At 45.3% G+C, this 12,560-nt stretch overlaps 1 protein-coding gene across 2 annotated transcripts; it reads right to left on the bottom strand.

The window, feature by feature from the left end:
- Positions 1 to 445: 445 nt before the first annotated feature.
- Positions 446 to 11,705, bottom strand: LOC144123294 (uncharacterized). Of its 2 annotated transcripts, none has more exons than XM_077656147.1 (4): positions 11,197 to 11,705; positions 6,341 to 6,501; positions 2,440 to 2,773; positions 446 to 911 (listed from the first exon to the last, which is right to left on the bottom strand). In XM_077656147.1, exons 1-4 carry the CDS (start codon positions 11,385 to 11,387, stop codon positions 527 to 529), a joined length of 1,071 nt encoding a protein of 356 aa, XP_077512273.1. In that variant the 5' UTR covers positions 11,388 to 11,705; the 3' UTR covers positions 446 to 526. The 2 variants fall into 2 exon arrangements, with proteins under 2 accessions (XP_077512273.1, XP_077512274.1); XM_077656148.1 differs by having other exon boundaries at positions 6,341 to 6,498; positions 11,197 to 11,704.
- Between the last annotated feature and the right edge of the window lie 855 nt (positions 11,706 to 12,560).

Here is a 12,560-nt window from a genome sequence, read left to right on the forward strand (position 1 = left end):
GTCCACAATTAGTCGGGAAGCTAAAGAGGGAAGTACTAAAGAGCAGGACGCTCCAATGGTGAGCTTCACATTTGCCACAGAGAGATTACCTTAAGGAAAATACTGTTGTTCAGGCTCGAAGTAGCTGCAAGCTATGCGCAAAGCCACTAAAATTATAAATGACAGGGCTGCAAGGAAGCCACAGATGCCGCCATTTTTGTAACCGTGTCCAAAACCAAAGCGCCACAATTTCCCAGCCATGGTGCTGCGAAAGGTGCTTCGTGAACATTCCGAATTATTATTCGGGTAGGATTACAACAAAGCATGTAGCCATCTCCAATTTCAGCAATGCGAATCGCGTACCGCATTAAGTGCGGTGCGTAGGTCTTGACATAAATCGATCTCCTCAAGGCTGAGCAGCGCTGAACAGGTGTTGACAGCGCTGTCGATTCGTATGCACGCGTCAGACCCGCAGAGCATCCTTGAATTTATTTCTTCCCCTTCTGATGTATGCAAATTCTGTGCAGCGCAGGCCTTCCTGGAGGCTCTACATGGAGTAAATCTTGCTGTAGTCGAACTTGAGCTCGTAGTCGCTGAAACGGCAGACAGAGCGCTTGATGATGTTCCAGCCCAGCGAGCGCACCACGAAGGACTCTTCTTCGGAGGGCCACAGAGGACTGACTAGCACTACGCCCACGTCGTTCGCCGTGGGGCAGCCGCGCACGAAGTTGCTGATCAACAGACGTGCCACGTCCGGCGTGTCGGCTGCCAGCACGTAGAAGTACCAGGAGCCATCGGTCATGAGCTGCACTACGCTGTAGCCGGCTACGGAGCCGTCCTCTCTCACAGCCACCTCCGTCGTCGTGCCTTCCTCGTTGATGAAGGCCCGGAGCAGCTGCGACCGGTCAACTGTCATTATGTCGGCGTCGTACCTGCGCCCACAGCGTGCGGGTTAGGGTTAAAAAGGGGCGACCCCTTAACATCGCGCTTAACAATGCGTTAAGATGTTCTGGCAGCATCGTGTCGAGAGGGCGTGATACACCAGGTCCCTCAACCAGTTGCAGCTGCTCTCTTATCACCGCCAGCCAACGCGTCGACGTACATGTCGAACCTTCAGCAGAGCAGCGGGTATAACCATTCCAGTGACAATTAAACGAGATGAGGCACACGAAGAAATACGGCATGGACACACCGCTAAAAACTAACGTCTTGTTGCTAGACAGCATTGTGTTCCGTCTCTTGGTCCTTCAGCAAAGAGTTGTTGTCGGGCTGGTTGGTCTGACACTTGGAACGCCATGAAAGTTTCTTGCGCGAAAGGATTACACATAGAAGACAAGACGGCAGTACGAGCGCAACTAACAACTGGTTTAGTTATGAGTTTACGCTTCCATATATAAGACAAGTTGGCGCATGCGTGGCAGATATCCCCACAGGATGCCTGGTAAACTTCTTTCTTTTGTGCATGTCTTCTCTCGCTAGGTAGCCTTCATGATGACTGACAAGGAATTTCACTCGCTTCAAACCGATGAAATAAAAGTCATCGTCAATTACATCGACTGCGTTTGCCGTGATGCCATCAACATAGCAGCGGTTGTAATATTTGTTGGCTGGGAAGAATGTGACAAGAGACGATAGATACCTTCGAGCTATGGGATGCCGTACGAACAGGATGATAAAGTGAAATGGCAGAAAAGAAGTCCGATCGGAATGCGTTGATGACATATTCTGCTGGCCCATGAGTGAGAAGAACGCAGTGGACCGAGCATATCTTTATGGCCGGTTTAATAAAATTGATAAACTATGAATTACACAATACATCAGCCCTGGGTGCATATTTATCTTTTACGCCTTCTGTACGGATACTCTTGTCTTTTCAATGACGCACATGGCATCGCATTGCATTCCTAACCGGCGTTATTAAGTTTCATACCTGCTTCAGTTCTCATTACACTGTTTCTTTTAAGCGCTATGATCTATAATCAAGTGAACTGCTCTTTGCATTCATTTGATCATAATCAATCGATCAATTTTCGCCTAGCCAACAACATATACCTTAATTAGCGTTATATGTTAGAGCTCGAAGGACCTCTGACGGTGATAGACTGCCATATCGCAGCACGGAATAACTCTCAACGTATCCACGTTTTTAAAACATTGATATTCTTGAGCTAAATCACAATGAGTTGCGCTCGAACAGTGGTGATTACCTTCGCTGGGCGCTCCAATATAGCGCCCGATATTCAATCCAACGCCGAAAAATTTCACAGAAATCAAACTTTAAAGAGAAAATACGCAAAAACTTGTTTGCTGGGATCTTCAAGCGTAAAAGAATAAGCTTAACAAGGAATTACGTCACTCGATCATAACTGAAAACTAACTCAATAGGTAGCCTGCGGACCTCGACTTAAACAAAACAGTCCGGACCCGCCCTATGAAGCTTTGGCCGAAAAGCTCGCTTACTTGCGAAGCCTGTCCCAAACGGCTTCTTCGAACGGTTTGACGACCATTCCGGACACGTCCCCGACGAGAAGCTTGAGCGCGTCCACTTTGACGGGTTCGTTGCGTCCCAGCAGCACGGGGGAACGGGACATGAACAGGTTCATGCGGTTGAAGAGCGGCTCGAGCGAGAGGATGCAGCGCATGAACTTGTTCTTCTTGCCGGCTTTTTCGAGGCCCGCCCTGAGCAGCTCCGTGCCGATGTGCCTGTTGCGCAGCTCCTCCCTAACCACCAGCAGGCCCAGGAACACCACGTCCGTACTGTACGTCACCATCGAGATGGTGCCGTACACCTGGCCTGTGTGGGTGGCCCGATGCGTTGATAATTTTGGTGGCGCTCACTTTGGAGCGCTTTGGGCCTCCCGCTCTTTCTGCAGGTTATCGCTACTAGTGGATAAGCGGTATTTAGCAATGGATCGAACGCCAATCACCGCTACATTAATTAATGGCTCATGCGTGATGGAAGCACGCAAACTGATCGAGAAAATACCCGAGTGGCACAGCCATGCAGGATCACATAGTTTGCAGCCGCTTCGAGAGAACACCTTTCGCGCTATTCATTCCTGGTTCAAGTACGCATAACTGATTGAACTTTTCAGGTATTTTCGTTTGCTGTACAAAAATCAAAAGAGCAAGTTCAACAACAAAGGGTGGTCACGTGCAAACAGTGAGAATCATCACTTTTAAGAGGAAGCCGATAATCAAAAACCCTCTCTCACGTGAATGTGGATCTTAAGAGAAGAACTCTCTTATCGTCATTACAATCCCTGTATACATTCGACTAAGGGTTGCTCTTCTTTTTTGTGAGTCTGAATACGTTTTTACTGTTGGATTTTAAGAACATGAGGACCACAGCAGCTTACTGCATGCGTTGTTTTAACTCCCGATATGCCAAATTATGAATACAGTGGAGATTATGGAACATGAATGATGAATATTTTTATCCGAAAGCGGGAGAACTGGATGATTTCGGAGAGTCTAAATAGCGAGCATAAAAGTAAAAAAAATGGGAGGGGACGCTTAAACTATGCCCTAAGAATATGACATGATAGGTTAATGAGTTAATATCTATATATGCAGAATTGGCCATTCTCTACTTAAAATTCATAGATCCCTGGGAGTCCTCATACCTCTCCTGACGCAGTAGTGCAGCGGTTAAGCGATGCCCTACTGCCTTGCGGTGATAGGCGCTGCCACAGGTGAGTTTTATGCGAACCAGGTTGCTCTCGCCGAGCGACCACTAGCGACCAATCAATAATTTAACTGCCACTTGCCACGGTGTGCCGTTTTCTCACAATCCGACCGTCAGGTTGTGATGACGCCCCAGGGTTACGAGACCTAGGCGGCGCACCTGCCGCCTAGGTTGCTTTTCTTATTTTTCGTGAATTTTTAGCCCACGGTCAATGATGCCAACGCCGGATTTTCTGCGACACGAGCTCCATAATGCTATAATGTTAAAATAGGCTTCACATTGTGTGCTCATTCATACACCATGGGGGATGTGGATGTGCTAGGCAGGGTGGGCAGCATACAATGCTGAGGTGTAAGAACTAACCTGCATTTGAATAGAGAACGGAGGGAAATAGTAAGGAAGAAGCCCATAAACGAGTTAGCGATGAGAAGGCAGTAAAGGAATTAAGAATCTTACCCGAGAACGAGTATTCCGCTTTAACCATGTGCGGCAACCTTGGTGTGCAAGCGATAAACAATAATCTTACAATTTCATTACGGAGAGCAAAACAGAAGAAGGGGTGAGGGTAGCTAGACAGTATACTAACAAGCTTCTTCGGGAGACGAAAGATCGGATTAAGAAACGCCACGTCATAAAAGCCTCTGATTCCTCAGATATAATAAACTAACAACACTGTCAAAGTTAGTCAACGAGCCTAAGGAAAACGATATATTTACATCATCGAGCATGCTCTGAATAACGGAGATAGCCAAAACGCGGCAGCCTGAAAATTATACATGGACAAAAATTAGCCGCACGTACTAAGTGAAAAAAAGGGCAATGCCATCAGCTGTATGGATATGATAGTTGAAGTAGCCTAGTATTTTTACGCAGATTTAGACATTAGCCGGGACAATCATGACGCTGATGACGAACGCAATGGTGTGGATGAACTGAGCATTCCGCCGATCTCAAAAGAGGATGTAATTAAAGCTTTACAAGCAATTCCAACAGGAAAAAGCGGCTGATGACGTTTAGTAAGTACAGATTCATTAACGACGGTGGGGACGTTCTGCTAGGAAAATTTGCCACCCTGCACATGCAATGCCTCACAGCCTCGAGCGCACTGGAATCTTATAAGAACGCTAACATTCTCTCAATATATAAGCAAGGCGGTAGGAAGGACTTGATAGGTTACGCACTAATAAGTTTACTGTCCGTTCATCACAAATTATTTAATAAGGCAATCGTTAAAAGATTTAGAGCAACCTTAGACTTAAGTCAACGAAAGGGCTATGCTGGCTTTCGGAGAAGCTACTCGTCAATAGATCATATTCACACCATCAGGAAGGGGATAAAGAAATGCGCCGAACTTATATATAGCCTTCGTTGACTAAGAGATAGCATTTGACTCAGTCGAAACCTTAGCAGTCAGGCAAGCATTGCGGAAACAGGGTGTAGAAGAGGTATATGTAAAGGTACTGGGAATATTGCAGAACAATTGCACAGCCGCCATAGTCTTCACATGGAAAGTGATCAATCCCAGCAAGGGCTGGCGTCAGGAAGGGAGACCCGATCTTTCCATTGCTATTATCCGCGCCTTTACAGGAGGTAATATGAGAACTAAATTCAGAACTGTTGGGGATAAAAGTGAATGAACAATACGTTAGTAATCTCGTATTTGCTGATGAAATTTTCTTTCTAAATAACCCAGGGGACTAATCACAGAACATGACCGAGCGCCAAAAAAAGCAAAGCATAATGGTGGACTTAAAGATTAACATGAAAACTAAATTCATGTTCAAGAGCCTCGGATCGGAAGAGTACCGCAGTTTCCGATAGGCAGCCAAGCATTCGAAATGGCAAGTGAATACAACTACTGAGGGCAAGCAAATAGTGAACACTCTACACTAGAAGAGTAATAACTACGTGAAGTGCATTTTCCTACTCTTAGATCATGACTAAAAGCTTGCCGATATCTCTGAATTGGAAAGTACACAGTTGTATGTTTCCAGTACTCACTCACAGGGTGAAAACTTGGAACGTAACAAAAAGTTCTGCACTTCAACTGGAGACAGCGTAGCGAGCTAATGGAAATAAGATTACAGTTTTAACGATAAGTGACCGGGAGAGAGCAGAATGTGTCAGGAAAAAGACGTGTGTTAATGATATCTTAGCTCAAATCAAGAAGAATATATGGGTATGGACCTGCATGCAGCGGGAAGGCAAGATGACCGATAGCCCTTTAGCGCAATTGAAAGGGCCGGATTCCTAGAGAGGAAAGCGTAGAAGGGCGTAGCAGGGTCAGGTGGGCGGATGAGATCACTAAGTCTTGGGGAATAATTTGGCCGCAGCTGGCATACGACAAGGTTAATTGAAAGAATACAGGAGAAGTTTTGTCTTGTAGTGGATGTAGTTAGGCCGGTGATGATGATGATTTTCTGCAGTACTTTAGCGACAGAATGCACTTGGCAAGTTTTGTTTCTTCATTAATACTTCCGAAGTTTGGTTGTTTCAACACAAAACTGATCGAGATTCGGACGGCCGAATTGCAACAGAATCCATGTGCTGAAAAGGTGTGATTATGTTTTACAGACTTGCTGAGAGCCACACTCGCCATGCGGCGCACTGATGCCCGAAGACTACCTTGGCGTAGCTGATGGAAAGCGTTTGGGTGCAATTTGAAATGCTTACCGTCGTCACTGACAGCGACCAGGAAGCTGTCCGGCTGCATCTTCCATGACGTGTGGATGGTGTTCTTGGAGAAGACGTAATTAGTCTGGAGGCGAATCTTGTAGGCCTCTTCCAGCTCCTCCGGCCGCATTGCCCGGATCACGTAGGGCCGCTGGAACCTGCTTCACGGAATAGCCGATATGTGCACGACATTTGACGGTTACAACTAGCGGCAAGTGAGAACTAAACAATGCGTGATGTTTGTCGAGAGCCGAAATTAGCAATAAATTGATAATTACAGAGGAATCTCCATATGCACGCGCGTGTAGAGCGCATTGGGCAGTTGATGCGCTGGCCAAAGCCGAGTTAGCATGTAAGTCATTGAAGGCTAGGATGGAAAGTCTCTAGGCCAGGGTTGTTTTATAGTTCGTCCATTTAATTTTCCATCCCCTTTCATTGGCTCAGGCATCTCTGTGCCTCCTTTATCGCCGAAATCATCTAGTTACCTAGGTTATAATAATACATAATCAAAAGAAAATAACTGTCAATGAAAAAAACCTTAAATATAAGAACTATAACTGTGTTGGCACCAGAAAAACATCTACGTCGAAGTTTATGTGATGAACAACCATAAATAAAGCTACCGTTTTCCACTTGTGTGCGACTATCCACATTCACCCCACTCTCGGGCAAGATCTTGTAACCGATCCAATGCCCTATTCATACTTTCGCCTGTTTGTTGGCTGCTGACGCCAGCTAGCTACGTCAGCGAATTAATATCAAACGCAGTGCTGACCAGTGGCAAATTGACAAAAGAGCGGATTAGGGAAAGAATATAACCGGAAATAATCTTCACAAAATAAAGCCTCTGGTAGTTTTAAATTGAAGAACGAGATATTCGGGGAGGAAGGTTAATTAATGACGAAGATGCGCTCAGGTGAGTACCCGCGGTCCAATGATCAAAGTCGGCATAATTTGACGTTTCATGTGCTCTCGTTACACAAAAAGAAAAAGACCAGAACGAATAAAAAAAAGTAATCTTCGTTCCAGAGTGCAGGCTTCGACACTCAATTTCGCACTGTGTGCCAAAAGCAATTAAATCAGCCCTGCGTGCGTCTCGAAGGCTGTAGTATTATCTGAAAAAGTGTTGCGTGAAATGACACAAACTGCTCCCACAAACATAGACTTGCGACGTCTACGCGAGGGAAGGTACTTATATAAAACGGCATACCTCGTAAAATGCGCGCCGAGTTTGTTTTCTTTTTTTGGTTAGCCAGAAGAGATAAGGAACACAATGTGCTTTAAGGGTGTGGGATAATAGTACAGATAATTTTCTTTGACGCGAATACGAATGAAGAAAAGCTTTACTTTCTAATAGCACTAGAGCAGATGCGAAAGTACTGCGATTCCTAATTTATTTATTTATTTATTTATTTATTTATTTATTTATTTATTTATTTATTTATTTATTTATTTATTTATTTATCTATTTATTTATTTATTTATTTATTACATACTGCAGACCCTTGGGTCCAAGCAGAGGGGCATTAGTATATATACAGATAATAATGAACAAAGCAGAAACAAACAAGTACACATTTATACAATTTTAGTCACACTGCAGTCAGCAAACCGTGTTCCAGTCCGATACTGTAAGGAAAATTTAAACTATCAGTTCGAGCATAATAGGGTGTGAGCGAGTCAGGATGATGTTGTCTTGTGAGGCGCGTTAATGCAGGCGTTATATAAGGTGAATTATTCATTTGAAGTTTGTTGTTACGAAGAAGGGAAAGGAATTCAAGTCTTACTGCTTTTGATGTGATTCCAGAGTGGGTATACAATTGACTGCCATAATTTTAGAGGGCGAGTGAAGCCGTGCGAATTTATTAAATATAAACCTAACTGCCTTTCTTAGTATCATCTTTCAAGGTGACTGATATTTGACTTAGTGTGAGGATCCCATGAAACACATGCATACTCGAGCTTTGGTCGAACAAATGAAAAGTAACAGAGTAATTTCAAATTAGTAGGGGCGTTTTTTAGTCTGTGCCTCAAAAAGCACAGTTTGCGGAAAGCAGAAGAACAAGTATTATTAATATGTGTGTTCCACGACAAAGTTGGTGTCAAGTTAACACCCAAATATTTGTAGTTGATAGCTTCACGTAGTGGAGAAGAACCTAATGTATATGAAAAAATAAGTGTTTTTTTTTACGCGTGTCACCAAGACGTACTGATTTTTCAGCGTTGAGAAGCATCCCCCATCCATTGCACCAATTGAGTATCCTGTTTAAGTCTATTTCAAGGACAGTCTGGTCATGTGGACAGGTTATTTCGTTATACAGGACACAATCATCGGCAAAAAGCCTAATTTTCACATCGGGAGATATGACATTAACCATATCAGCAAAAACTAGAATGATGGTTACAAGAATCTGATGGTTTCCCAAAGAATGTTTATAATGAGATATTCAGCAGTGGTGCCACATTTACGTTATTGAAGCGTGATTACAACTGAAACGAAGCACCCTGTCTCAGCAAAAAAAAAAAGAAATGGTAATGAAATGCAGGAAAATGAAACGATTAGAGTAAATTTCATCACGCCGCGGAGAAAACTGGCAGTCAAGCAAGAAAGAAACCAAATATAGGGGCAATCATTTCTTTTTTTTTTTTGCTGAGACAGGGTGCTTCGTTTCAGTGGTAATCACGCTTCAATAACGTAAATGTTTAGTTTAGTTTATAGCGGTTTAACGTCCCAAAGCGACTCAGGCTATGGGAGACGCCGTAGTGAAGGGCTCCGGGAATTTCGATCACCTGGGGTCCTTTAACGTGCACTGACATCGTACAGTACACGGGCCTCTAGAATTTCGCCTCCATCGAAATTCGACCGCCGCGGCCGGAATCGAACCCGCGTCTTTTGGGCCAGGAGCTGAGCGCCGTAACCACTCAGCCACCAAGGCGGCTTAAAAACGTAAATGTGGCACCACTGCTGAATATCTCATTATAAAATTCTTTGGGAAACCATCAGATTCTTGTAACCATCATTCTAGTTTTTGCTGGTATGGTTGCCACGAAAAGGAGGAGGAAAGCACGAGCAAAAAAAAATGCGCGGGAAGGGGGGGGGGGGGGAGAGAGAGGCTAATTACCAGTATGCCATGACAGCGCGTTTGCAATAGCTCTCCGCCTTGCTTTCAATTCATTTTCTTGTATTTATCTTCTCTTCAGATTTTATTTGCGTTGACATGTATTTTTTTGCTCATTAAATGTTCTTTGCCCAACCTTCCCGAGAAAACTGCTGGACAACTTCGCTGTACTTTTTGCTGATTCGCTTTCATCTTTGCTGAGTCGTTCCTGGTCAGTACGAGTTATCCCACCTCCTGGCTCTTCCTTCTTTCCCCTACAAGTGGAGCGGAAATTTCTATCTCTGCACTTTGCACCTGGAGCCTGCCAATCATGGCAGGTTCCAGGTGGTTCTTCCGTGTACCAAATGTGCCAAGAGGCAGACGGGCAAGTGTGCAGAATACTACTCCGACGGACGCCGGACATTTTTTCTTCATGGTAGGATTTCTAATGCTAACGCAATGAAACACCATACCAGTGCTCCTGCGAAGATAAGTGAAAAGAAGCGGTGCATATTGTGGCGCGCTCCCGAAACGCATGCAATGGAGCTTCTTTGCGTGCATGTTTCCTCTTAATTGTGATCTTACTTCAGGCGAGGAGTGCTCTCGTTTAACGCCTTCCAGGCAGTTTTATTGTGCCACAGCATCAAAACAGGCTGCGTTCGCATGAAGTTTTAGAATGCTATTTTTCACAGATGTGATACTCTTCGGTATAGTTTCTACCAACAGTGATTCCCTTTCTCTGTTGGTGCGGTAGTTTCATGCCATTGTATAATATTAAGGACAGCTTTCCCGTCTAACTAATGTTACAGCCCGGAGTGGACATCGTCGGACTTCTGGTTGTTTTGCCAAGATGAAGAAACATTCTAACTGTACGCGCATTGCATCTGACGAGAAAGTAAGCGATGCAGTACGCCGCTAATTTTGTCCACAGCCACCCGCGTTCTACGTAGAAGAACGTGGATGGCTAGCCTTCGTAGAAGACTAGCGTGCTAGCATGAAATGCGAAATCAAACGAGCTTAACCAAGAGGGCAAATAAAAAAACACAGGCAGCAAACGTTTAAAGCTCCTTCACGGAAAACGCTAAAAGGGCCACTACGCTGATTACAATGAAATTCGAAAATCTAGTGACAGCCTCCAAGATTTTTTTACCAATTTGCTGTCGGGACGCGTGTATTTCCAAGAATGGTGTCATTGAGAGCTTGTGGCTTAAAATCTCTATTTTGAGCCCATTTTCTTCAGCGTGGAGGCCGTGCAGTAGATAGTTTGATTTCTCTAGCTTTTATTCGTATTTCGCGATCCAACCGCTATTATGTTCGTTATTTCCTTGATCGCATACGTAAGGGTGTCTGTAACTTAGCTATTATGTTCGTAAAGAGTTAATTTTTTGAGCCTGACAAGAAAAGGAAGCCTCGTCGGCTAACGACGTAGTAAATGTGTCTACATAGCGCATATGTTTCTATAAACGAACAACGTTTTGAACGCCGCTGCTTAGCGCTGCAGGTTCACTACAATTAGTGAAGCCGCTGTTTGTAATATTGCTGGTCAATCGAGTACACGGGAGGAGAGCTAAGAGGTGGCTGCCTGACAAGAAGGCTGATCGGCAACAATAAAACTGCTTGTGTGCCAAGATGCTCATTGTCATTGAAGCTTACTAGACGCGGAGCTCTGCTTTAGGCAGACGCGTCGACAGGGAACAGTAGCAGCAGCTGTACCCTATACGCGATTAACGAAGCCAATCAAAATTGGCGGCCACTCACTTCTCCTCGGACTCTTCCTGCGCCGCCGCCTGCTCGACCCTGGCTGCGGTGAGCTGCCCGATAGACGGCTGAGAGCCGGTGCCCCTCATTAGGAAGGTCCTCCTGGCGGTGACATTGTCCGAGGACTCCTTGTCCTTCACTCCGCGATAGCAGCAGTCGAACATGTCTACAGGCTCCTGGAACTGGCTCATTCGGACAGGACAGATGGGGAAGAGCGTTGCGCTTTGTTGGCGCTGAACAGCAGGAGTCTACGTCGCCGCCGAGTATCTGCGAAAGTGTCCGGTGGGCGGGACAGGGAGGACAACGTGCCGAACCTGATCACTCAGGGTATCACGAGTGCAAGGAGGCTGTAGCTACGGACAGCCCGCATCGGTGGAAGGCCCCAGCACCGTTCGGACGATTTTGGAGGGGACGCGAAAAATAGTCTGTTACGGCGCCGTGTCCGGCAAGGGGCAGCTCGCGCGGCGCCCGCGATGGCAGCAAAGCTTTTTGCTTTTCACCCTCCTGTTTCTTCCTTGTCTTCCTCCACTCTTATTTAAAGCGTACCATTCACAAGCCACTGGCAAAGAAAGTGAGCTAAAAGCATACAGCTTTCTCATATCACATAAAAATGATAAAGAGGAACAAGAAACACACACCTAGAAACAATGTATCACAGAAAACGACCTTACGGACCTGTTTGCTAAGACTTTAAGCTATACCAAACCAACGCCTGGTAAATAACTTCATCTCCCGCTGTGTCGAGAATGGTCAGATGCGTTTAAGCTGATCTAACGCTCTCTTTATCTTCCTGCTTGCTACACAGGGCGCTGCACAGGGTATACAGCCACGATATCATCATCACCACCACCATCTGCTAGGAGCCACCTAGAGGGAGCTGCAGTCATTGTTGGTTTGAGAACAGAACTGCTTTACCTTACTCCCAGTTTCAAGGAATGTCGGTCTTGATCGCGAGAGCGCACAGAATAGCAGTGAAATTTCCACGGCCCGCGTTAAAGCCAAAATATAAAATAATAAAAGATATCCACATGACGAAACAGGAAGGGTAGTTACTGCCGTTAGTCATATAGATGACTTCATGTGTCACGGTAAACTTGGCGAGAAAAGGGTTCTAATACAGAAAAAATGAGAAAGAGGTCGGTCACGTCTGCCAAGCGGGGCATGCTTTGCGTCAAAAACACAAAACTATCCAATTACTCCACTCCTTGCCCAGGAGTGCGTTTGTATCAGCAACGCACCCTGGCCAATCCCCCGCCGCGGGTATGTGCCATCAAGCCTGGGGACATCATCATCATCATCATCATCATCATCATCATCATCATCATCTACGGCCTGCTACTCCTGCGGGTGTTGCACTCTCGCGT

This window comes from Amblyomma americanum, chromosome 3, assembly GCF_052857255.1.
Source record: "Amblyomma americanum isolate KBUSLIRL-KWMA chromosome 3, ASM5285725v1, whole genome shotgun sequence".
In the NCBI taxonomy this organism is placed as follows: domain Eukaryota; kingdom Metazoa; phylum Arthropoda; class Arachnida; order Ixodida; family Ixodidae; genus Amblyomma; species Amblyomma americanum.